The sequence below is a fragment of the Podarcis erhardii genome, assembly GCF_964252035.2.
Source record: "Podarcis erhardii genome assembly, chromosome: 8".
Classification (NCBI taxonomy): Eukaryota; Metazoa; Chordata; class Lepidosauria; order Squamata; family Lacertidae; genus Podarcis; species Podarcis erhardii.
The window spans coordinates 48,222,330-48,248,744 of record NC_138499.1 but is presented as its reverse complement, the minus strand read 5'-3'; the positions used below and the strand labels follow the sequence as shown (position 1 = coordinate 48,248,744).

The 26,415-nt window shown below is 39.2% G+C and overlaps 1 protein-coding gene across 2 annotated transcripts in view; it reads left to right on the top strand.

The window, feature by feature from the left end:
* Window positions 1-574: 574 nt before the first annotated feature.
* The window catches only part of MYOM1 (myomesin 1), a 72,101-nt gene continuing 46,260 nt past the window's right edge, over window positions 575-26,415 (top strand). The window contains exons 1-6 of one of the 2 annotated variants that reach the window (XM_081874957.1): window positions 575-740; window positions 3,145-3,553; window positions 11,704-11,829; window positions 16,001-16,214; window positions 17,069-17,226; window positions 20,772-20,864. In XM_081874957.1, the coding sequence (XP_081731083.1) occupies window positions 3,183-3,553; window positions 11,704-11,829; window positions 16,001-16,214; window positions 17,069-17,226; window positions 20,772-20,864 (962 nt within the window). In that variant the 5' untranslated portion in view covers window positions 575-740; window positions 3,145-3,182. The remainder of the gene's footprint in view (window positions 741-3,144; window positions 3,554-11,703; window positions 11,830-16,000; window positions 16,215-17,068; window positions 17,227-20,771; window positions 20,865-26,415) is intronic. The other variant, XM_081874958.1, reaches the window with a different exon arrangement.

The following is a 26,415-nucleotide window of genomic DNA, read 5'->3' as shown; positions in this document are numbered from 1 at the left end:
CAAGGGGTAGGACTAGATGAACCTCAGAGTCCCTTCCAACTCTACAATTCTATGATTCTATCAGATTATAAAAACTGACAACTTGTTAAGAAATCATAGAATTACACCCCCCCCCCCATGAAACCCACAGTTCAGCTTTCCTGATTACCTTCACACTTCCAAATTACCTTGGCTAAATTCAGTTCACAGCAGATATATCAACACTTGTGTTAATAGCATCCTGTGATGGAACTGGGCACAAGAACATTCAGGAGTCCTTATTAATGTCACACTACTGTAATTCTGGCTTCTGTCAGTACAGTGGCAACTTATTTTTAAATTAGGTTTATGGAGCAACAGATTTTCCTTCATTACTTAAACCAATGAATGTCAGTTCCACAGCCATGTTGACATCATTTAGGAGCTGGCAGAAGGCCTTAGGACTCAATTTTGTTAGGCTTGAGAGAGGGAAGACTTGTAGCTTGAAGCTGCTGTCATATATTTGCGGAGGGATAGCACTCTGTCTCTCTCTCCCCCTCTTTGCTGCTGCTATATTTAACAGCCTTTCCAGCCATAAAAGGTTGGGAGTGTTGCTTTCACATTCCACTGACTACAGTCATTATTTTTGTTCTGGACCTGAGGGTCCCTCAACCCTGGTTCTGTCAGCCACTCTGCTGGATTGAACTTTTGCTGGATTTCTCTCTTCTTCTCATTCATCCTTGTACAAGACTGAAATTCTATCATTCTTAATTTGACTACTGGTAAGTATGCAATGTCCAGAGACATTATTTGTCAAACAAATGTATTCTGTATGTTATAAATGTGGACCAGCATTATCTCTCTATTTTCTTCTATTATGGATTCAACAGCAGATTGGAGAAATCTTAAGAGTGAAGCTTCAAGAAAAAACAAAATAATGCAAAATATTTAGCAGCTCACCTATTGTAACATACCGCTAAAGTACTTTTCAAATGAAACATGAGTTAATGGTGTCACTAGAAAGTTCAGTTGTGTAACAGTTCTTTTCTAAAATGCTTTCTGCTTGTGTGTGATAGTTACTTCAGAATGTCTTCAGATGAAAACAGTTCAAGTGATTAGATTCTCTATGTTTTTCAATATTCCCATAATATTAAAATATTACAGCCCTTGTTAGAGGGGAATACCAACACAATTCACAACCTATGTGCAATGTATTCATTATAATGTTCAAATTATATTATATTATGTTATGTATATATTATATAATGTTCGGATTATATTCATTATAATGTTCAAACCCTTGTGCAAACAGCTGTGTGGCACAAGTATGTGTGGCCACTTTCTACACATGCTTTAATGAACATACATAGGCCAGTGAGAAGTCTGCCACCATGATGCTGCTCCTGTTAATGTACATTTATTTAGCCCTACGTTAACATATAAAAAGTTAATCATAGTAGTTAAATTATTGACAAATTAGGTATTTTTACTGCACATGCCTCTGTAAATGTGTGCACACAGAATTACCACGCACACTGAATCTAGCATTTCCAAAGCCTAAGATAAAACTAATGGCCATTCACAAAATGAATAATAATTTTCAAACTGAAGATTGAAGAAGCCTTGTCATTTAATCACTGAGCCGCTAACAGCAGGTGCTCGGGAAAATGCAGCAGAAGAGGCTTAAGGCTGTGTGTGTCTGTACTGATGGTGGGCGTCAACAAGTGGATCTTGAACAAAGTCATAATTATGTTGGTAGATCTTCAGTGTTGGAAACCTTGGGTTGAACCATGGGCCCTTGATACAGCCTGTTAATTATACTAAGATAAGACAGACTGCAGTTATGCAAACAATGCATATATAAATAGTGAAGGAAACAGACACACATACAGTGCAGAGCATGAAATAATAAGCACTGTATGAGTTATGTTATATATACTGGAATTATAATTTGGATTCACACATTTAATTGTGAATGCTAAGGTTCAGAATAACTGGTTTGCAAATGGATGTATTTGGAGTATTGACTCTACTCTGCAGTTTTGCATCTTGGGTCTCTCCAAATGTAACTGTGTGAGATGGTCACAAGAAGATGATTTTGGAATGCAGAATCTGGAATGTAATGTTGAAATCACAATACGAAAATGTGATTTGAAAGTTAGATTTTTTTAAAAACAGAAAAGAAATAGAAAAGAAAAATACACAAAATTTATTTTAATTCTAGAAGAGTTAGACAAAAGATACCTGTACCAAAGTGCTACAAGAGTAATCAGATGCTTTTAAAGAGCATTTTGTGTTTTTCCTAGTAATTGCCACATGGGATGATGAAACTAATATTTTACTTTTTTCTACAAGTCTCTCAAATTTTCATACAAAACTCAATTTTCATATAAAACTCAAAATCTACAACTGTGTGGACATAAATGTTCTTCTTAACTTCAGATGAATGATGTTCTTCTTACATAAATGGAATGTTAAAATGGATTTTGTGTGCACTTTTTGACTTATGTCCTTGTGAAAGTTTCTTATTCATACATTTAAATACTCATACATGCTGTAACTACTATTTATCATATTTTGCTTGCAGGTAGATGAGCCCAGTGAAGCATAACCATGACACAGGGTGGTATTCAACTAAGTTTTAATTACAATAGTTACATTGAACTAAATGGACCTTACTTAGTCAAGTTGATTAATTTCAAGGGTCTACTCTGAGTAAGACATAGTTGAATACCACCCACAATCTTCCCTTCAGTATTCATCTGAATCTATCTTTGTTGGATTAATTATGATCACTGAAAAATTATTGAGCATGTCATACATACATACATACATACATACATAGGTAAACAGTGTTTCCATGTGCTCTGGCTTCTGTCGCGGTGTTTTGTTATGCCAGAAGCGGTTTAGTCATGCTGGCCACATGACCTGGAAAGCTGTCTGTGGACAAACCCTGACTCCTTCGGCCTGAAGCAAGATGAGAGTCGCACCCCATAGACACCTTTGACTGGACCTAACCATCCATGGGTCTGTTACCTCTACCTTTACATACATACATGATTTTATTTGTATGCTGACTTTCCATAGTTAAAACCATGTTCAAGGCAGCTTATGACATTAAAAAAACCCACCATAATGGCATAGTCATACATGCTAGTATTTAACTTGTGGTTGTTGTTTTTACAGAACATCAAAAGTGTGGGCTGAGCTAAGAGAAATCCAGGATGTCTTTACCATTCTACCAGAGGCATCATCAACATTTTGATCGTGCATATCGCCACAAGGAGCTGGAGTCCACTCTAAGTCAGTACCAAAGGGAGGAGAAGCGCAAATCTGCCATCTACACTCATGGATCTACCGCCTATAGTAAGGAAGCTGCATTGGCCTACCACCATAGCCAGCAGTCTGCAGCATCTAGCCATGAATTGGCAGAATCCTATGCCCATGAATCAGCAGCTCACAGTAAAAGATCTTCAGCCCTCAGTCTAGGATCTGAATTGATAAGTAAGAAAGCGGAAGCCTACCACCATGGATCTGAGTTGGTCAATAAGAAAGCTGAAGCCTACCGCCTTGGATATGAAACCTACAGTCGAGGGTAGGGTAAAACACAAAATTTTGCTCAGTTGCAAGGAAATGTTTACTCTTTTTTCATTCAGTTCAGTGACAAACACTCCATTGGCTTCAATTGGAGCAGGAGCAGGTTCTGTGATGTATCATCATATGTACAGTCATACCACATGTTAAGTCCACTTCATGTTATGTTCTTTCAGGTTATGTCCTGCGGCGACCCGGAAGTACCGGAAAGGGTTACTTCCGGGTTTCGCCACTCGCGCATGCGCAGAAGCGGCAAATCGCAACCCGCGCAAGCGCAGACGCTCTGCTGCGGGTTGCGCTCTTTTCATGTTGCAAACAGGCCTCTGGAACAGATCCTGTTTGCAACCAGAGGTACCACTGTATTTCTTTGCTGGAATAATTTGCTATTCTTAGACGTAATTTTTTACACTTTACAGTCTTTCCACAAAGGTATGGTATTTGTCTCTTCTATGGGTCTTCTGAGGGCCAGCCTAGATATTACACAGGCAAAGACATGCAGCAGTTTGCTGCAGGGATTTTGAAGAAGGCTTGGAAGCTTGGAAAGAGCTGCTTAACCCTTTCCCCTTCAGCCATCACCCTTCCCCCCAGCTTCTTTTCAATGCAGGATGAAAATGTATGTATTTCCACCCCCATGAGTGAAATGGGGCCTTGGTTTTGATTGGAATAATGGCTGGAGGGAAATGGTTTCATTAGCTCTTCCTCTCACAGTTCCTCAGCTCAGGCTGTCCTCACATGAGGGAGTTACTTTTATTTATTTATTAATTTATTTTATTTCATAAAATTTATTCACTGGTTGATTGTAAAAAACACAAAAAAGAAAACTTCAAAGTGGTTTACAAATGTATATGTGATTTGCTGTTTCCATGTGTGCATTTGTACACCTTCATCCACACATGAACATTTTCAGTTTTATGCCTCTGAAATCTATCTCATTGTTTCTCTGTCCACATTGGTAGGTGGTGCTTGGTAGTACGTATTCATGCTGTGTGGTGTTGTCTCCTCCCCTCAGTTAGCACTTCCCTTTCTGGAAACCTGAGGTCCATTGTCGGAATGCGCACATGTATTTGTTTATCTGCACACATGCACTTTTAAAGCATTTTTTTAACCCACAAGTTTTTCAATATACCAGATTGCCAAGCTGAATTATTTCCTTTGGGCTGATGGAAACAACGTGGAAGTAGGGTGTGTGATGATAGGTAGAACCCAGCATGTGAACACACATGTAAAATAACCTGTCCACACAATGCACCCACAGTTGGGTAACATGCAATTATATATGGTGTTTTCTTCCCTTAGCAGATTATCTGCAGATCAGGACAATCCAAATTTAATTTCTTTTGGAGGGTGGGAATGCAGGCTGCCACTTGGATGAGAGTACAGTATTGTGTGGATGCCAAAAAATATAGACACAGAAGCAACTTCAAATCTACATTAAACTTCAGTGTGAATGAGCCCTCAAACACACAGTCTTCCATTAACTTTTCATAAGAAATAGAAAACACTGGAAGAATGTTACATACATCTGCCTGCCCATAAGAGGGTTAAGAGCATGGTTTTCTCTATAATATAGTAGGAAAATTGAAACAGATGTGATGAATCTAAATGTTTGCTAGTTGTCTTAAATAAACATGCATGTAAAATAAATATACACCAGCCTTAATTGATAGCAGAATAGCCAAAGATAGTAATTTAAGTATCTGAGGATGGGCAAGGACCAATCATGATGCCATCAACGCTGCCTGTATTCTGTATTCTGATCACTGGAAGAAGTTGGCACTGAAACTGGAAATCCAATACCGTTGTGAAATCCCATTAAAATGTCCTCTTTCTCAGCAGGTTTTAAAAAATTATCTTGCCAGAAGTAATTATATAATTGTTTGTGATTGGGATTTAGGCTGGTATGTGCTTACTTGGACTGAAGTGCTCAGTATGTGACCTTTATAACTGAATTGCTGGTGTTGATGAAAGTATGATTCCATTCATTATTTAACTGTTGTTTCAGCTTTGGCAAAGAGTTTTAAGTACAGTAGTGAACAATCAAGGTTGAACTCGATTCCTGCAAAAATAATTTCTCTTAAGTGATTATATTTACAGGATTATTTACTGCAAAAATGTCTTCTTCAAGTCAAGATTCTTACATTTTATTTTTGCTCTTTCCTACCATTCTATAGTATAGGTTGCCAAGCCTTTTTGGACCAGTGGGCACATTTTGAATTTTGAGGGAGTGCTGGAGGCTCCAGTCACAAAACAACTGCTATGGGGGATGGGTGGCCCAACACAAAATGCCAGCATTAGGAAGTATGGCATAACAGAATTAAAGAGATAGCCCACCCTGAAAACCGTGTGCTTACCATGGGAAGTCTGATATGTCCTGCTCTTCCGGATTGTGATGATCAAACAATATTGATTTCGCACATGCACATGTTGGTTTTGGCTCTTACGGTGATTTACTCATCAAAGTCTATAGCCACACACCAAAGCATTTTGTGTCTAGGCCAAAGGGAATTCCAGCAGCCCAGAAGTATAAATAAAGATGTTCCCTTTTACGTGCCATGAACTATGTCATTAGTCATCAGTTTAGGTATGGAGAAGAATATTTGGTCATTTGATTCCTAAGTAGAAGATCCTTAAAGCTTAGAGCCAGCTGCTGAAAAATAGGGTCTTAGTAATCACAGCATCCTTTTCTGAGTGTTCACAGACTGATAGTTTAATTATCAGTTCTAGGGCCTTTCCTGGTACAGTGGTACCTTGGGTTAAGAATTTATTCGTTCTGGAGGTCCGTTCTTAACCTGAAACTGTTCTTAACCTGAGGTACCACTTTAGCTAACGGGGTCTCCGTTGCCACCAAGCCGCCGCAGCACGATTTCTTGAAGCAAAGTTCTTAACCCGAGGTACTATTTCTGGGTTAGTGGAGTCTATAACCTGAAGCATCTGTAACCTGAAGCGTCTGTAACCCAAGGTACCACTGTATCGCTGTCAAGCTTTCTTATGTTTTGCTCAGTGCCTACAAGCCATCAAGTGGTTTAGGACATAATCTGAACTGTGTGTTTATTTTTGTTTATAGTAAAAAATATATGTCTTTTTTTCTTTATATATTAGTCCAAAGCAGCTATATACCTTGCGTTTCAATGTTTGATTCATGCTTATTCAGCAAGCTTCTCTAATGTGTTAAATATCTTGCACAGATCTTTATGTGCCCTAAACCTGTTCATGGCTTATGGCCAACATTTGGAAGGCTCTCAACTTGACCCTACAGTCAAGGACACCTTAATGTCAGATAAACTTACCCAATCCAGTGCATGGAATAAAGCTAGGCTACTTAATTCATTTGTCATGTGGCAGACAAAGCAAAGTTGTGGAAGAAGGGACAGGAGAAAAACCTCATTCATTCAATAAAATTATCAGTCTTTTGAAGGGTTCTTATTCATCTTTTCTACTAAATCAAATCTGTCTAAATATGTTTGTCACTTAGGAGATAGAATATGAAATAGCTGAGTCTCCAACCTTAGACTAGTAGGGCAATCTCTAGGGGGATCCTGTTACTCTTCTTGATCTGGCAACACAGCACATGCTTCGCCTTTCTGAAAGGAATTTTTGCATTTATTATTATTTAGAAGGAAAGCCTGTTTCACAGAGTAACATACTATGTTAGATCTGAAGAAGTAGGAATCAAACTCTGCTTGTCAAAGGTATTGCGTCTTCCAGGCTTTTTCATTGCATACCATAAGCAGTCTGTCTGCAGCAAATGTCTTAAAAATCCTGAAACTGTACATCAATTTGTAATATTAATATACCCAGGGTTCCCCCCCTTCTTTATGTAGGCAAGACCTAAGCAGTTTTTCAAAAGTTGCTAATTGGCTTTAGCATTCTAATTCTAAAACCTCTCAATGCCTTAGCATTCAGCTAAATTTAACTAAATTCATCATAATCTGTAGTGACATAAGAGCATCCAAATCAATAACATCTAGGGGACCATAGTACAATTTGTCTTCTCAGCCCTGACGAGACATGAAAGCAGTTCACATTGTCAGGTGACATTCTAAACCAATGGCTCTGAATGTCAGTCTCAGATGTTCCTACCTATGGTAATTAAATTTATGAAGCAATATAGGGCTGCTTCAGGCATTTCGTATATGACTCAAAATCCTTTGTGAATTATTCTAGCAATCCTCAAATAAATATAAGAACAGAATGATCATAGGTGTTGTTTGGCTGCAATAGCCATGACTGTTGGGTACTTCTCATTTAGAAATATAGTGTTTGCTGCCACTCAGTAACTTATGCTCAGGACTCAAGCACTATGTGCATACTCAGCAGTGACTAGGATCACTGGTGTGAATAGCCAAGTAATGTATGAATTGGGCAGGACCAGAGTTGAAAATCAAGTTTCTTTCCCAATGAATACATACCATCCTGTTGTAAGTCGATCTTACATACAGATGTTGGAGTAAGCTGTTATTTTTGATGCTATATAGAAACAACACCATTGCTCTTGCAAACAAGTTATAGGCCTTTGGCCTTCCTCCTTGTGCCCTGAAATGCTTCCTAAAACCATTTATTTATTTAAGATCATTTATATCCTGCCATTCTGCTAAAAGATATATGATGGGATTGAGAGTAGCTTAAACCGATACAGATTTACTCAGAAGTAAGTCCCATTGAGCTCAGTGCAGGGGCGGAGGAAGGGATGTGTGGTGGGGGTGGACCACCCCGGGTGTCTTCGCTGGGGGGGGGGTGTTGACATTTGGTGCGCTGCCTTCACGCGACTCCTAAGCCTACCCTGAGCCGTCGGGGAAAGGGGAGGAGCTGCACCGCCTTGCTGGCAGCATTCCCCCATTCCCCCTTTGTTTTGACAGCTGGGGGAGGCTTGGGAGTTGTGGGTAGGCAGCACACTGAATGTCCACCATGGGCAGCTCACTCTGCCCCCGGCTGCAGTATGCGGCTCCGTGCACCCAAACGGCTATCCCGCACCTGGGAGGGCACCCTCCGCCCACTTGGCTGTGCGCTCCACCCCCCTCAGGAGTGCGCCCGCCCTGGGCAGCGTGGGCATATGCTCCACCGCTGGCTCAGTGGTGTACAGTCCCAGATAAATGCTTATAGGATTACCACCTGAGGTATCGGCAGACTAACTATAAAAGTTTCTAAAATCAGTTTTCTCATAGTCCCTTGGGCCCAGGCTCACTAGAGGTCCATAGACAGAGAAGCTTCTAGATTCTCCAGAGTAGATTCTAAAATATTGCCCTTCAGTGAAGGATGTTGCAACCAGAGCTTCTTACCTGGTATGTGGAACTGAATCTCCCCAGAGTAGGACCTATCACACTTTCTTTGCTCTCTGGTTTCAGGGACAACAGCCTCATGACCTTTCAGTAACAGTTAGCCAAATTGTGTGGGGGGGGGCAAACATCATCTGCATTTTACTGTCAGGTGGACCATACCCTCCAACATTTCTACGATGAATATAGGGTCCCATTCCTTAATGATAATTTTACTGTTTATACCCCACACATCTTACCGGGTAGCCCCAGTTACTATGGGCTGCTTCTGACATATATAAAAACATTTTTTAAAAAACCCTTCCCTATACAGGATGGTCTTCAGACGGCTCGGGGGTCAGATAACTCCATACCCTCCAACATTTCTCCAATGAAAATAGGGACATCCTAAGGAAAAGTGGGACATTCCAGGATCAAATCAGAAACTGGGATGGATTCTCTAAATCAGGGACGTCCCTGGGAAATAGGGACACTTGGCGGGTCTGGGGGACTCCCCAGATTCAGGAGCTGGCACAAATAGCTCCATTGCATTGGGTTTCCCCTTTCACTAATATTCACAATCCAGCAAAAAATAGTTACAGCATGGCTTTATATTTAATCAGTGCTCACATTTCTGTACTTCTTCTGAAGAAATGCTACTCAGAATATTTATGATATAAACAGTGTAATCCTTTGCGTATCTACTCAGAACTAAGCCCCATTTTCAGGAGTGCTTACTCCCAAATGTGTGCATTGAATTTCAGTCTAGGTATGTAATAAGCATATGCAGAAGTAGCTAGGACTAAATCCAACTGAACAAGTGGTACTTATTTGTAACTAAAACAAAACAAATTCCTTCCAGTAGCACCTTAAAGACCAACTAAGTCAGTTCTTGGTATGAGCTTTCGTGTGCATGCACACTTCTTCAGATACACATTTTTTAAAAAACCCTTTTTAAAAACCCTGTGTGTATCTGAAGAAGTGTGCATGCACACGAAAGCTCATACCAAGAACTGACTTAGTTAGTCTTTAAGGTGCTACTGGAAGTTATTGGTAACTAGACATGCATAAACTTAGGCTGCTTGTTTCTGTTCTCTTTTCTGTTTCCCTCTGGAAAATCTAAGTACAGTGGGACCTCGGGATCCGTTCTGGAGCCCCGTTCACATCCTGAAGCGAACACAACCGGCGTCAGTGCAGGCTGCGTTTTGCCACTTCTGCGCATGTGCATGACGTCATTTTGACCATCTGCGCATGTGCGCGCAGCAAACCTGGAAGTAACGCGCTCCGTTACTTCCAGGTCGCCGTGGAGTGCAGCCCGAAAATACTTAACTTGAAGCACATTTATCCTGAGGTATGACTGTAATAAGATGAAGAAGGTGTTCGAATTGAATTTAGACCCATAAAGATCATTCTAGTGATGGCATAACAGTATGAGCAAGTTATATTTTTAAAAAAGTGATATGAAACAATAGTTTTCAAAGTACAGAAATTTCAGTTTTGACCCTTGGTATTCTTTAAGTTGTTTTTTTTTTAAATGCTGCTTTTGTTATGAGAAGCACAGTGAGGATAGATGAGAAGCAAATTGTAAGTAAGTAAATAAGTAGTTGCACGTTAAGCCCAGTTCATATCATGATTTGCTTGCACAAAGATTACTTGGTGGTTAGACTGTGTCCAACCTTTATTAACCATTTATTATACTTTTATGGGACAGTTATATGACAATAAGCATTCATTCTGCAATTATCTGGATTTACTTGTGGGGTGTTTACCCATCTTCCTGCAAGTAATTTGTTTATTGCACACTTTTCCATGCATTTCCCATCACATTAAAAAGTCCATGCTTTTTAAAAAGCAGAATTGTTGCAGTAATGTGACAGAGTGCTTTAATGCACTTTAATTGCAGAAACCAAAAGTTCCAGTAAGCGTTTGAATCCCTTTTGCAAAATAGTAACAGTGGAAGCTCCTTAGCTGTTGCTAATAACAAGGAGTAATCTAGATTTGAGGTTTTTTCCTGTTGATGGTATTAAAGACAGTGCTCAGATAGACAAAATAAAAACAAAAAACTCATTATTGTATATAATTTTGGCAATACTGAATTGACCATTATATGACCATTATAGGAGTATTGCATCTAGATCAAGGGAAGTAATAGTGCCACTGTATTCTGCTCTGGTCAGACCTCACCTGGAGTACTGTGTCCAGTTCTGGGCACCACAGTTCAAGAAGGACACTGACAAACTGGAACGTGTCCAGAGGAGGGCAACCAAAATGGTCAAAGGTCTGGAAACGATGCCTTATGAGGAACGGCTAAGGGAGCTGGGCATGTTTAGCCTGGAGAAGAGGAGGTTAAGGGGTGATATGATAGCCATGTTCAAATATATAAAAGGATGTCACATAGAGGAGGGAGAAAGGTTGTTTTCTGCTGCTCCAGAGAAGCGGACACAGAGCAATCGTTCCAAACTACAAGAAAAAAGATTCCACCTAAACATTAGGAAGAACTTCCTGACAGTAAGAGCTGTTCGACAGTGGAATTTGCTGCCAAGGAGTGTGGTGGAGTCTCCTTCTTTGGAGGTCTTTAAGCAGAGGCTTGACAACCATATGTCAGGAGTGCTCTGATGGTGTTTCCTGCTTGGCAGGGGGTTGGACTCGATGGCCCTTGTGGTCTCTTCCAACTCTATGATTCTATGATTCTATGATCTTTGTGTTTTTCCATCTATTTTTCTATGTAGTTTTTTGCCTGCTTCCCCAATGTTCACCTTGTATACTTGTAGATAAGCAGATGTCCTGATATATTTAATGTATCTTTTATGTTTAGATATGGTTTTCTAAGGCATATGCTTGTAAATCTAATTGTATATGCAGTGTCTTTATAAATCTGATAATATTACTTTTCTTTCAGAAAAATGTTGGACGATTATTCTTTCAAGTTAAGTCCCAAAGCAAAGAGGGCTAAGCAGAGTATATTGTCAGAAGAAGAGAAGGAAAACACAGCTATTGAGTATGTAGTACCTGTATTCAGAGGAAGGTATGTCTCTTTTTCATTGATTTGTGGACAGGAGCAGGGATAAAGAGCATGGTTTGTCTGTGTATCTTTGTAATGGATTTGCTGCTCACATCTGGAAGAAAAGTAGTTGATATATGTAGATTTATATAAGGGCCATATTGGTTATCCCTGATATATGTGATGTGGTAGGTTTGTGTTGTGGTGAAAATGAGCGTGACTCTGAACATTTCTACATAGAAGCCAAATCAAAACCAGAACATTTTCATTGCTTTCCCCCTGTGATATGATACAGTTGTTGACAACTGCTATCCATCTGTCTCAAGAGACAATGGAATATGCCTTTGGGGGTGAAGTCAAACTGCTATGTTTGCAGCACTGAAGTGCCTTCCTTGGGGCACAAGCCTGGTGAGTGTCTATGGAGGTCCTGGGCTGCCCATACGACAGGACCCCTCTCTCGGCCTCACTGATGTGGTCCAAAGGAGTCTTAGGGACTCAGCTTTGGATTTTTGTAGGGTGTATTCCTTAGCCCTTTCTTCTCCCCAAAAAATCCCCTAGATGGGCTACCTTCCCAGGTTGATGTGCCCCATCGGCCCCTCACTTCCTTCTACAGCAGAAACTACCTTCTTGACTATTGAACTCACTATTTGTGTTGTCTGCTCAATCTGCTGGAGTTTGTCTTCACGTGTGGGGGAAGTCCCTAATTTGCCAAGGGTTTCAGACCCATCAGCTACCCTCACCTGGTTTACCCAGCCAGTCAAAGCCATTCCTGGAGTGTGGCTGCTGTCGCATGATGAAAGCTTCTAGGAGACACAAGTGAGAGCTGAGTACAGGGTAGGGACCAAAGGTAGACAAACTACCCCAGAAGAAGCACAATGTTCCCCCACCTGAAAGGACATTGATAAGAAGACCTCCTGGAAATATAGTCAGTAGACACATGGATATCTTGTAAGAGTGGCTGGACAAATCATGTCTATGACACTAGCATAGCTTGTGCATGTTTAACGTTTTTCCAGGGTGTAGTATTTCATCTTGATGTTCTTCCTCACATCACTTTTGATTGGTGCCTTCTATGCATGACTAATTGGGGGCATCATAGGTGCCTTTAAGGTTGCTGCTAGGGGAGCATAGGATTTCAACTACATTGCACTGGCATTAGCACAGCTGAAACATTGCTTTAAGAGTGCACTCCTTTTCTCTCTTATTATTTTCTCTCTTATTATTAAGTCCACAGGCAGACACATTTAAGATTGAAGAGTACAATGCACTTTGCAGTGTGAGAGAGAGACTTTTGGTGCTTATGCAGAAGAAATATATTGTGATAACAGCTGGCGCAGGCATACCCTTAAATATAGATGTGGAGTAGCCAGTTGTCTTTAGACTCTACTAGTCCTGTAGGCATGCTTGAGATTTGTATATGGGGGTTAAGTGATGGAATAGGAATTCCTTCACCATTATCACCACTACTCTGTTCTCATTGAAAAGCTCACTTGATCCATTGTTATATGGTTGCACAAATTTGACATACCATCTATGCTTTTGTGTCAGAATGGGACATGCTGTTTCACACCATTTCTGTCTATTTATTCTCTGAAGGATAAGAGTCCAGACTCATTTTCCATGTGCAAATTATAAATCATATCTGCATTCTCTTACAAGGACAGCTTGCACCTTTCCATTGACAGATGATTTGCCAGAGAGAGGCAGTGTGTTTTTTAAAAAAATGATTACATCAGAAAGCTATCTAGAGATATAACACATTAGCTGCCCAGTATTCTGGTTGGAAGCCAACAGAGTTGGGCTTGGGGCCTGCAATATATGCATTCATAAGCAAATAAGTTTTTAAAAAGTTAATTTGTAGCTCATTTCATAACTTATTTACACAACTTGATTTATCTCTGATTTACTGGTCTGAGCCAGCAATCTCTTCCTATGTTCCTAACCCTGTTGTATAAGATGATATATCTGCACACATTAATATAATCATAAAAAGCCTTTACACAAGTCTACACTGTACTTTAATAGGTCTTTAAAAGCATGCTGTATCCAAAAGCAGAAATTGACCCCAATTCATGGGTTGGATGGATTTGATGTTTTTAGTGGTGATCAAGTTATACATTGTAAAGAGCCATGTACCATGCTAAAGAGTTTCATTTGAATGAGATTGCAGTCAAGCATAAGTATGCACGAGTACTAGTTTCATAGAAGTAAAGAATATGTACACGCCCACACATATAAACATACAGAAATAAAAGTGTTACACAGACAAATAAAAATAAAGAAAGAAATAAAAGTAAGAGAAATATATAGAAACTTAATTTTCACTTTGGTTACATTTCTTAATCTTCGTTTTCAAAACTTCCTTTAGCTTTCCCGAAAATCATTCGAAGTAACACTTTAAATTACACATTTCTTAGTATATATTGTCATTGTACCTTTTTATATACATTTCTTAATGTTTATTAACCTTACATATTATTTGGTCTCCTATTCTCTTTAAACAATAACTCACAGTCTTTCACAGTGCGTCTCTAAATCCCTTTAGCGTTATTTTCCCTTGACTAATGAATTCCAAGTAATCTACATATTTTCCCCAATCCTCAGTGAACTTTTGGTCTCTTATGTATCTTACTTTGCCTGTAAGTCTGTCCAATTCCATATAATCCAACAGCTTAAATCTCCATTCCTCCACCGTTGGTGTCTCCTGCTTTTTCCACATCTGGGCCAGCATTACTCTTGCTGCTGTAACCGCATAATATACTAATTTACGATCCTCTTTTCTTATCACATAACCCAATATACCTAGTAGGAAAAATTCTGCTTTCTTTGGAAACGTGTATTTTAAAATCTTCTTCAGTTCTATATAGATTTTTTCCCAAAACTGTTTAACTTTTCCACACTCCCACCACACGAGTACTAGTTAATGCATGAAGGAGTTACGATAATAGAGCTGGGTTCCTAGACTGAGCTAGGTCATATCCCTTCTTATCTGATGTTCCATCTCTCTTCTTGACCTGCTACTTGACCTGCTGGAGGGTGAGTTAGGCTCACATTTTGAATCCAGGCACTCAGCCAATTCTTTATTTACCCCACACATGTGGGATTCATATTTTCCTCCCACATCGTGAAATCCACCCACCCATTCCTTTAACAATAGTTTGAAGCAAACCATTGTTGATTTTTGTTGGAAGGGGGGACAATGCTGTGGTCCTTAATGTAAAATTCTATTTAGAGATAGGTTTGAATGGAAGGGATAAGAGAACACTGCAATCACTTATAGATTAATGTTCCGGAAACAGGAATTAATTTGCGCCAGAGCTACTAGAGTTCAACCCTGACACACATTTCCAAGGCTAGGAATTAACTGTAGTACAGAGGGAGCCAATGTAGTGCCCTCTAGATGTTGTTGCACTACAGCTTTCATGAGTATGAACCACCATGGCCAAAAGTCAGGGGTGACCGAGGCTGCTGTCCAACAACATCTGGAGGATGCCACCTGGGCTACCCCTTTTGCTACAATATGTAGATAAGGGAGGATTAACCTGACCCTTAACATGTAGACCAGAGCTTTCCAAACATTTCATGTTGGTAACATACTTTTAGACATTAATCATTTCGCAACACAGTAATTCAGTTTTACTAACAAACCAGAGATTAAACTAACCCCTTTTCTGCCCCAGGATGAGCTTGATGAGCATTATCAAAACACACCTACACACTGCAGCCAACACACTAATGTGTCATGACACACAGTTTGGAAAGCTCTGGTGTATATTTCATAGATAAGTGAAGGAGTCTTGGCATCCCCCTTTCCAGACGTTAAGCACCAATGACAGGCAAGCTATAATATAATTAAGTGTGAGATGTGTTTTGTTTTGTTTTTAACTTGGTTGCTTTATTACATGTTTTAAATATAATTGCACTACTTTTAGCTGTAATTGGAAAAGCTGTGTCTAAAAAAAATAAAATACTGTGTCAGATTTTCAGAGCCATAATGAACTGAAAGCATGTACATTGAGCATTTTGATTCACCCACTTGTCTTTTCATTTTTACCTTTCTTCACTTCAGATGGTGGTTATCATAATAGAAATCCAAGGAGACCTTGTAGAGAAGGTCCATTGCCTTTAAAATGGAATAGGCTGAACTAAATAAAATATTTTGTCTTCTATTCAATGTAAAAAATATATATTGCAGACAGACCCATATCAGCGGGATTACAGACACAGAAGAAGAAAGAATAAAGGAAAGTGCTGCATATATTGCAAGAAGGAACCTTATGGCAGCTGGGGAAGGAATTACTGTAGCCAAAAAGGAAACTTCATCTTCTATGAAAGAAGAAACACATCAGAAGAAGTCAAGAAAAATAGCAATACAAGAGACAGCTGAAGAAATGGTTCTAAAGAAAACGGTACTACAGCTATGGAATAATGCTTTTGTTGTTGTTGTAAAAGAACTGTAGGAAACATAACTAAAGCCATAGTTAAGCACATTTGTGACTTTTGATTTCAGAGGGAAATATTCAAACTGCTGAATTCATTTCTTGATTGGTTACCAAAATCAATGGGACCCTATATCTAAGCAAATTCCCTAAAATAGAACCTTACACAAGCTCCTTTGTTGTTCACATCCAGCTCTTTTTTCTACCTTTCTCTCCCAGGCGTACCAAAATCTTTCCTTACCACTCTGAGATCCATCCTCATCTGCCCACCTCCCAGCTATGCACCTATTCATATAGCTTCACTCTGTCCACCATATGCTTTTCCCAGATAGCCCAGTTTCAAGGACCCCCTAACAAGAGTTGTGCCATTCCTTACATTCACATTGGACTGCCTTGATATTTGAGCCTCGGGGAAATTGCTAGGATTCTCAGTTAAACCTATAATCCTCAATGAGAAAATAAGTAAAAAATATTTACCCCATCTAATATGCTATAGTTCATACAAGTAGCCCAGGGCAGGTGACAAAGTTCAATTTCTTGACAACTTCCATAAACTTTACTTCTGAGTAAGTGCACTCAGCTAATTATCAGAAAATCTCAAACAACCCCCATGTTTTTATTTTAAAAGTTGGTCCTTTTGTAAAATTATAGCATCATTCAACAAGCATAGTTATTTCCTCTCTACTTGTTCTAGAATAGCTTTGTAGAGTTGTCTGCAGCATACCAGATTGGGAAAGGTTGTTGTAAACAAAAATAATGTTTCCCTGTTATAAAACTATAGTGTGTCCAGGTGATAAAGTTTAAGATGATTCTTTGCCTTGCAGTTAAGTGATAAGATAGAATTCCACAGAAAGTTAAATGAAGACAAACTGTTACATGCTCCTGAATTTGTTATCAAACCTCGTTCCCACACTATCTGGGAAAAACAGAATGTCAAATTACACTGCACTGTGACTGGCTGGCCAGAGCCTCGTGTTACATGGTAAGCTTCTTTCTTTATCAGCACTGCATGTTGTTGATTATATATGTGTGTTTAAAATGGATAATATGAAAATAAAACTCAAGCGTTTTTTGCATTGAGAGAGATAAAACTGATCAGAAGGCTTGAAATGTTCTCCAGTCTGTAATCCATCATTTTGGACAATGCCACACTGCTTTGTGCGTGCATAAAGCCATTCACACTGGTGAATTTGTATATTTCATTTTTGAATTTGAATCTTAGCTCATCCGTCATTAATTGGATAATCTGTACTTCGTTATGATTGCTGACACACCCTGAGCAGAGATGATAATAGTACCTTTGATGTGAAACTGGAGTGTGTGTGGATTGGGCAAAGGAACTGCACACACAGGAGCCCTTGTACACACTGTAATCTTCCAAGTATCGGGAGCTGCAGTGCACATACGAAGTCCATACTCTTGTGCATATACACAGTGGTGCCCCGCAAGACGAATGCCTTGCAAGACGAATAACCCGCTAGACGAAAGGGTTTTCCGTTTTGGAGGCGCTTCGCAAGACGAATTTCCCTATGGGCTTGCTTCGCAAGACGAAAATGTCTTGCGAGTTTTTCTGACTTTTTCCCCCTCCCCCCCCATTTTCTAAGCCGCTAAGCCGCTTATCCGCTAAGCCGCTAAGCTAAGCCACTAAAAGCCGCTAAGCCGCTAATAGCGCTAATCCGCTAAGCCGCTAATGGGCTTGCTTCGCAAGACGAAAAAACCGCTAGATGAAGAGACTCGCGGAACGGATTCTTTTCGTCTTGCGAGGCACCACTGCAATTCAATTAGTCATTCAATCTGTATTCCATCTTTCAATACTGAAAACAAATCCAAGCCTGACTTACAATATACAAACTGGGAGGTTTTGGTAAATCATGGTTGATCACTGGGTTCCTTTCCTTAGCGTTGGTAAAATCAAATCCAGTCCCCCCCCCGCCCCTCCCTCCATTGTTGCACAATCTGCAGAATGGAAGACATAGTTTTCTCAGTGAGGCTGTATGTTTCCCCAGCAATTTGACATGAACCCCAAAAACTTTTGACCTGAACCCCAAATAAGGGGGGTAGATCACTGCCAGTTTTTAATTCTGTAAGTAGGTCGCAGTCTCTTGGGAGTTGGCCACCCCTGGTATATATCAATATGTATGGTTTAGAAATCCATGTAATAATGTACTTTATTGGGATTCCATTAGGTGTTTAGGCGGCAGTTCCATCCAAACTTACTTGCAAGTAAGCCCCACTGAATGCAATGAAACTTGCTTTGGAGTAAATGTGCATAGAATCGCACTGTGTGCATTTAGCTCCCAATGGAAAGAATGAGGGAGGGTCTGAACAGGTGTTTTGCTTTGGGATACCAAATGCAGTGAACCTGATCTGACAGCTCTTGTTCATCATTGATTAAACAAATGTCATGCATGTACTTGAAGTGTACTGCATTAATACAAGCATAGAGAAATTACAAGAGCTGTGGGCGAACAGGCTGTAGCGGCCTCTTCTGAGGAATTCCTTATATTGCATTGGGATGCGTTTCATTTAATCATGCTGCTTTATGGGTTTCAATGAATAAAGATATGGAAACTCCAGGATATTTGAGACTCTCGGCAGTTAGTGCAAACTATTAGTACACAGTAAGAGTAGGAGTGTTGCAACCCCAGATTAGCAAATGATTTACCTCTCCTGGAATTTTCCTCATCAGAGATTAAATGGTCCATCTTAAATGTGCAGCTTTTTATTTATATCTGGACATAAATATATTTATTGTCTGAGCCAAGCACACTGCTTGGTTTTCGTCACATCTCTGCAGGTTGCCTTAACAAGGACATGGAATAACTGCAGCATCTCATACAGAGCAGCTGAAAAAGTGGGAAAGGTTGTTCCTGTTTTGCTGCAGTGAAATTGCTCCTTGCTTTCCCCTAGAATCATAGGATTGTAGAGATGGAAGGGACCCTGAGGGTCATCTAGTCCAACTCCCTGCATTCAGGAGGCACAAGTTTCCTCTGTTTTAAGATGTTCTTTACACATGTACTAAGTCTAAGTGCAGTATAAATGCCAAACAACAAATAATTTGTGAAGGTATCATTCCCGACTTTGTCTTAAAGTTCAGCACCATTTATATTTAACATGTGCACCTGTGTGCACTAGTCTAAATTGTCCATCACAGAAGGTGCTGACAGGCAGCCTTTTATGTGAAGATGGATAGAAGAGACAGATTTAGTTGTAACTTTGTTTTGGAAGAGCTAAATATAACACTGCTGGCTGTTCAACAAGGTGTCACTTTATTGTTTGTTGAAATGGACTGGGTCTCCTGGTTTTTGTTTTTGAATCAAGTGGGGGAAATGACAGTATTAAAAATAGCTTAGGTGATGAAATATGCAGATGGTTCATTCACTTATGCAGCAAATCAAATGAAATAGCTTGGATCAATACGTGTGTGTGTATACACACACACACATATATATATATGAAAACTGGTATTTCATATTTAACCATCATATTTCTTTATATATGTATTTATGGCCCACCTTTCCATCAAATTATCTACCAGCCAGCCTACATCCAAATAAAAATAAACTGTGCTAAAACCAACGTAATTACAGCACAGAGCAAATAACAACAAACCATTAAAGCTAAATGGGTAAGGTGAATGCAGGAACATCACCTATCTGCTTCCTTAGAAGTGCTATAAACAAAGAAAGCTTGCTGCCTAAGGACAATAGGTACGGGTACTTTGAATAAGAAATCAACCTTGGCTCTGTATTGTGTAATCACCCACTAGACCTAAAATGTTGGCGAAACACAGAGAAGAACGTTTTTATCTGAGTGAATGGGCAAAATTGTATGGAAGAATGTTGTTTTAAGTTATGCTGGACAGATGCTATTTAGAGCTTCAAAGCTCAGTAGCAAAACTTTGGGTCTAGAAATCTACTGGAAACCAGCAAAATTGACAAAAAATCATCACAATGTTTTTATGTGGAAAGTTCAGGTTAAAACCCTTGCTGCCATATCCTGGACCATCCACGGTGGCCAAATAGAATTCAAATGCAGGTCCACAAGGAGTAGCAGTCAAACTTTAACAGAAGCAGTTCATGTGTGACAGTGGCCACATCCTCAGTTTATTCAGTTTTATGTGTTGAGTAATGGCTGTGTTGTAACACACTGAAATCAGGAGATATTAAAATGGATGTATCCATGATTAATGTCAAGATAATATAATCAAGCAAAGTTTTGCTGCACTCATTTTTCCTGCTCTGGCTAGAACCCAAATCATGTGTACAGTATAATGGATGCTGTGTGTACAGTTCCCCTGCCCAATTCCTATGTGTACAAGAATTCTTAGTTAGATCCTACAAATACTGCCAATCAGGTGCCAGAATGCAAAGCAGGTCATTAAATTTAGTGCCTCCCACTCTGCCAGCTGATGGGTGATACTCTGATAATCTAACTGGGTTCTGTATTGGGATACATGCTATTTTGCAAATCTATACATTGTTTTATTCATAGTTCATGCACCATTTTAATACTGTTTTTTCTTAGGTACAAAAACCATGTTCCCATCAATGTCCACATTAATCCTGGCAAATATGCAATCGAAAGTCGGTATGGGATGCACTCTCTGGAAATAAACAAGTAAGGGAATAGCAGTACAGTTTATTATTGTTCCTGCTGATTCAGAACTGGGTACTAATTGCCAGCATATATGTAATGTGTGTGTGTTGCTTATGAAGGTGCTGTTATAAAGCTACCAATATCAAAAAAGATGTATATGCTGAAACAGAAACTATTCTGGGGGGTTTTCATCTGGATTGAGTCTCTTATTAACAAAGCTAGACTAGATTTGATGACCTTTACACTACTTGATTGATCCATTTTTTTCTACTACTGTATAATCAAAATTAATTCTCTGATTTAGTGTTGTTACCCCTATTGTATTTGAGCATGTAATTTCTTGTAGTTCAAATAGAACCACTAATTGCTGGACAATTTGCCCTCTAGTATCTGGCTATGGAAAGGGAACTGCAGTGTTATTTCTTCTGTGAGCTTGGATTGCTGTTTTGGCTGCAATTTATCCTGTTTTAAGTAATCTACCGGTAATCAGTCCTTCATGGGGGCTTTTAGATTTTGATTAAAAGAGTTTCTGGGCTTTCAAAATCAGTCCTTCTCACACTAAGGTCATCCTTCTTTTACGACTCCATATTGATTTAAAGCAAGATCCTGTGATTTCTTAGCCTTTAATTGGGGAAGTTACAAAAGAGAAATTCCTTCACAGAGCGTGATTAATGAGCAACAGATCCTGTTGGTGTTGAGGCCTTCACAAATTCTGATTTCCCATGACTGCAGGGGTCACAAGGAAACCTGCCGGTCCCGTTCAAGCTACATATTCTGGGATGCTGTTGCCTCAAGAACAAAACGTGTATATGTTTATGGGATGTAATCCCAGAAAATGTGGGAGGAAGATCTGGAGTCAATGCTATCTTGACCTACTGGGACAATAACAAAACTATCAAAATCTTCTTGATCTGAGTCGATGGAAAGACGTGGTGTGACTATCATATATGACATGATTCTTTTTTTTTTTATCCTGAAAAGGGATGGTGCTGTAATGACAAATTAGTAAAGCTTTCTTCTTTGAAGTTAATAGCTGGAACAGTTTATGTTTTGAATTTATGGCATACAGCCTTGGATCCTGCTTGTGTGTGATTACTAGGTCTGACCAAATTCAATTACTCCCAGTAAGTATGCATAGAGTTGCAACCTGAGTTTGTGAAATTGATCATAGATACAGTAAAAGTTAAATCATGATACACATGCACCACCCTTTTCTCCCTTGAGATTAACAAAAAAGTTGATTTGTCAACATTTGAATGGAAAATAGTAAATTTATCTAAATAGGGTTTGTTATTTATCTTCCAATCGATATTTTTCTTTAGAGTATGACGTGATTGTTTTTGTGTGGTAGATGGAACATAGCTACAGATAGCAATTTTCAATTGGAAATATATGCTAGCTAATACTTCTGAGTAATTAATTGTCACACTTTTGCATATTTCCAATGAAATCCAGTTTCAAATACGGGAAACAGCCTTTTCTGTCAGTGTTAAAAGTACTGCTAAAATAAGTAGTGTAAGCTACCTTTTAAAATTATATTATGTGAAATGCTGTTTTTCCTCTATTTTCTTGAGATACTGTTATCTTGCCTCCCTCCTCTTCTTCCAAATAGAAATGTAGTTTTATTTATATAGGAAAAGTCTACAATCAACTAAGTAATCTTAAAATTGCTACAAAGGGTTATTGATGCATTTCATAATATTTACAGTGATGAAGAAAGACTATGTGATCCATTAAACTTTAAGTTTACCAATACAAGGGAAACTCATATTGATTCAAAAGGTAAATAATAAACAGTAACTTGGTTCACATGTAGTGCTAATCCATAATAAGTTTGCACTGCAAGACTGAGTCTAGGAAGAGCCTCAGCCTTGCATGCTTCCATTTCTTTCCACACTTTTATGTAGTCCAAGTAATTAGTTCCTGGTTTTTAGAGAACCATAGCTCGTCATTGCGTATGAACTGGAAAACTATGTTTTATGCTTGCCTGGCAAATCAGAATTGCAAACCAGGGGTGATTGAAAGCCAAGGAGTTCATCCAGACTTCTGTTTGTCCCACTACTTCCCCCCAGAAATGCCAATCTTTCCTGCTGAATCGGAGCAAACGTCAATTGCATCTTCCATGGATTGACATTTGCTCCGATTCGGTGCTAACGCGTGGGTTTCCCTGGAAAATGGCAGGGCAAACAGAAAACTGCTTGAACTCTTGCTTTTTAGGCCAAATGGAAGTGTGGATGAGCCCAGGGTTTGCAATTCTGGTTTGCAATTTGGTTTCATGGTACAGGCTCAACGTAATGGCGAATTATGGTTTGTCGAAAAAAGAATATAAACACAAGAAGTAATTTAAAACAACTTGGTGAAGAAGTGCAGAAGCCTAAGGCTCTTTCCAGGCTTATTCTAATAGTGCAAAATTATGATTTGGTGTTACATTTGAACCAAGCAACAAGTACCTTCAATGAGACTGGGAGAGTGAAACACAGAATAGCGTGACAATATTTTTTTGGGTTTCTTCAGCATAGTGTTATTCATACAGTTATCCCACTTGTACCATATTGTCTGCTGCAGATTTCTGTGTGAACATTATTTATATTTCATAAAACGTGTACACCGCTTGACAGTAAAAAATATCAAAGTGGTTCACAAAAGATGAAACAATAAAAATTTTAAAAAATCACAACCATACTTTAAAATGTACGAAAGTTAAAATAATAAAACAGGTTAACATTACCTAAACTTTTGAAGCATCTGGGTAGGCTTAGCTCCTCCTCATTAGATAGATCCACACCATTCATTTGTAGCACATTCAATGCTACAACATGATTTCCCCCAAAGATTTCTGGGAACTGTAGCTTCACCCTCAAAGAACTACAATACCCAGCACCCTTAACAAACTATAGTTTCCAGGATCGTGTGCTTTGAATGTATATTAAATGTATGGTGTGGATTTGCCTTTATTTGGTCATCTGCATGTTATGATCCTAAAACTGTTCACCTAGATGTTTCCTGCTTGGCAGAGGGTTGGACTCGATGGCCCTTGTGGTCTCTTCCAATTCTATGATTCTCAGATGCAGACTACTTCAGGTTTTGAACATGCTATGTAGTTTTTACAGAAGGCGGCATGGTTTAGGCATAAAAATACTGGCACACCATCATTCTTCATTTTTGAGATGCTGTTTCATATTGTGTACTAAACCTAAATCAGGAGGGAGAGATTTCCAAGCCAACAGACTGATATGTGGCATAACATTTAGCAAGCCGGACAAACACTGACAAGTTACCTGATCATTCCATTCAAGTTATCAGGGAATTTGTTGACATCCTTGTAAGATAAAAGTTGGTGAAGGCTAGGAAGAAGAGACAAAGAAATATTGGAATGCTAGTCCATAGAGAGGACTGCAACCTATGTGCAGGTTGCACATTTATTTCTTGGAATATTGTATACAGTTTTGGTCACCTCATCTCAAAAAGGACATTGTAGAGTTGAAAAGGGTTTGGGACGTTTTTAGTTTAGTTTAGCATTTGGGACGTTTTTAGTTTAGAGGAAATGCGAGCAAGAGGTGACATGATAGGTATTCATAAAATTATCTATAGATAGAGAAAGGGTTTTCTCCCTTTCTCCTAGCACTAACATCCATGCACACCTGATGAAGGCAACTGTTGGAAGATTAAAAACAGATAAAAGAATCTATAACTTAATTTGATGACGGGAACTTGGACTTGTATCCAACAAGGACTTCCACTTGTGCAACAGAACTTTTTTCTCCTTTCCTCCTGTATCCTCCCCAAATCTGCTGTGGATTTGGGGAGCACACATGGTGAGGAAACAGAGGCTTTCTGTTGTGGAACTACCTATGTGAATTTGACAGCTTTATTGGATACAGCCCTAACGATTAGACTTGCCTCACACAACTGAATGAGGGTTTTTTTGATGAGCCAGATTTTATTAGTAAGAATAAATGAATGTAAGCTACTCCTATTTTATTTCATTTGGTTGATGTAAAGTGTGATTTGGATTTTTAATGACTTATTTCTTCCTGTTTTAAATAAATTGTGTGGTAAAGTAGTTGACATCTGAGTCATCCCCCTTTTCTTCACAGAACTGAGGAGGTGAAAGCAGCTGGGTTACATTATCCCACAATGCCTGCCAAATAATCAAATTTTCCTTAAAAAAAATTAAAGTGTAGCAGTTATAAGCAAAGGGAACCCTTCTGTCAATGCTGTCCTCCCAACTGAAGGGTCAGTGTTGTGCCTGATCATATGCCCAAATAATGATTTCTTGCATAAATTGTTGGAGACACCTTAAGATCAAATTGCTACAGTTTGGAGCTAAAGGAGTTGTCCAGAATATTTTAACCATCTATCCCTAGTGTAAGCAATCTGGAATTTGGACATGGAATCTAACATAATCTCTCTCTCTTGCACATCCTTCTCTATTTCTTTCTCTTTCTCTAGAGTAAACCTGTACTGGCATATCAAAATGTTAGTACAGCACAATGTTGGTACATCCTGAATCTGTATCAGATTCTGATTGACCCATGGTGATTCATGAATTCCTGAGTTCCCAAGGAGAAATGATCTCCCTTGTTGGTATTGTTTAACAGCCTGAACCACATTTACACATTATGAGCTTTGCTGGATAAATGTTTCGGCATTTAACATTCAAATCCCCCTTCTTTTGAAGAAGGTTAAAATATCCAACGATTTCTGTAGCATAATTATTAGCAATTATTTGAAATTGCTGGTTCTTTCTTATCTTGTCTCTTAGGATGGTGGATCCTAATCCTACTCTGAATGTGGCATTAGAAAGTAATAATTAGCCTCACTAACTAGAACTTAGTACTTTAAGGACTTTAATAGACACTGTGAGGCTAAATATGCCTTTCAGACCAAGATTGTCCTTCTGCCAGACATGGCTTTATTTACATGGGGAGGGTCATTTCAGTACTTTTATCATTGAAGCCACAGAGCTTCTCCCAATACATATTTTATCCCTGGCAAGTTTATTCTGTCACCTTGGTCCTGTGCACATGACTTAATGTTGAAATTAATTATCCACATAACTTTTTTTAAACTCTGAAGAGTCTGCATCCCAGAAAAAGTTATGGCTCTGCTGTAAGAGTTCATCAAGTATGTGCCCATTTATTGTGCTTATTTTAAAGCTAAGCTTGTAGATACAGAAAGAAATTCACCAGTACAGCCCCTTCATTATTATTATTTGAGCATCTCTGCAAGCTCTCACTTGGCTCTGAAGTACCACCTGCAGCATCCCACCTGTGCCCAGGAGCCTTTCTTCCCTCTTTTGCTCTGCAGGCTCCCACACCTTCAAAATAACAAGAAACTACTCATGAGTGTCAGGAGCCCCTTTCAAAACGGTGTGCAATTTGACACAGGGGCTGCCTCTGGGTGATGGGAATTGGTTGATAACACCCTCCTTCCATTCACATGTGGAAGTATTCCCCCTGCACACATAGATGACAACTTGGGATCCAAGCTGCTGCTGTGATTTTTACCTTTGCTCTTTTCCATGCCCTCCTCTTGGGAGGAAAAACACTAGTCTGATTTAAAGATCCAC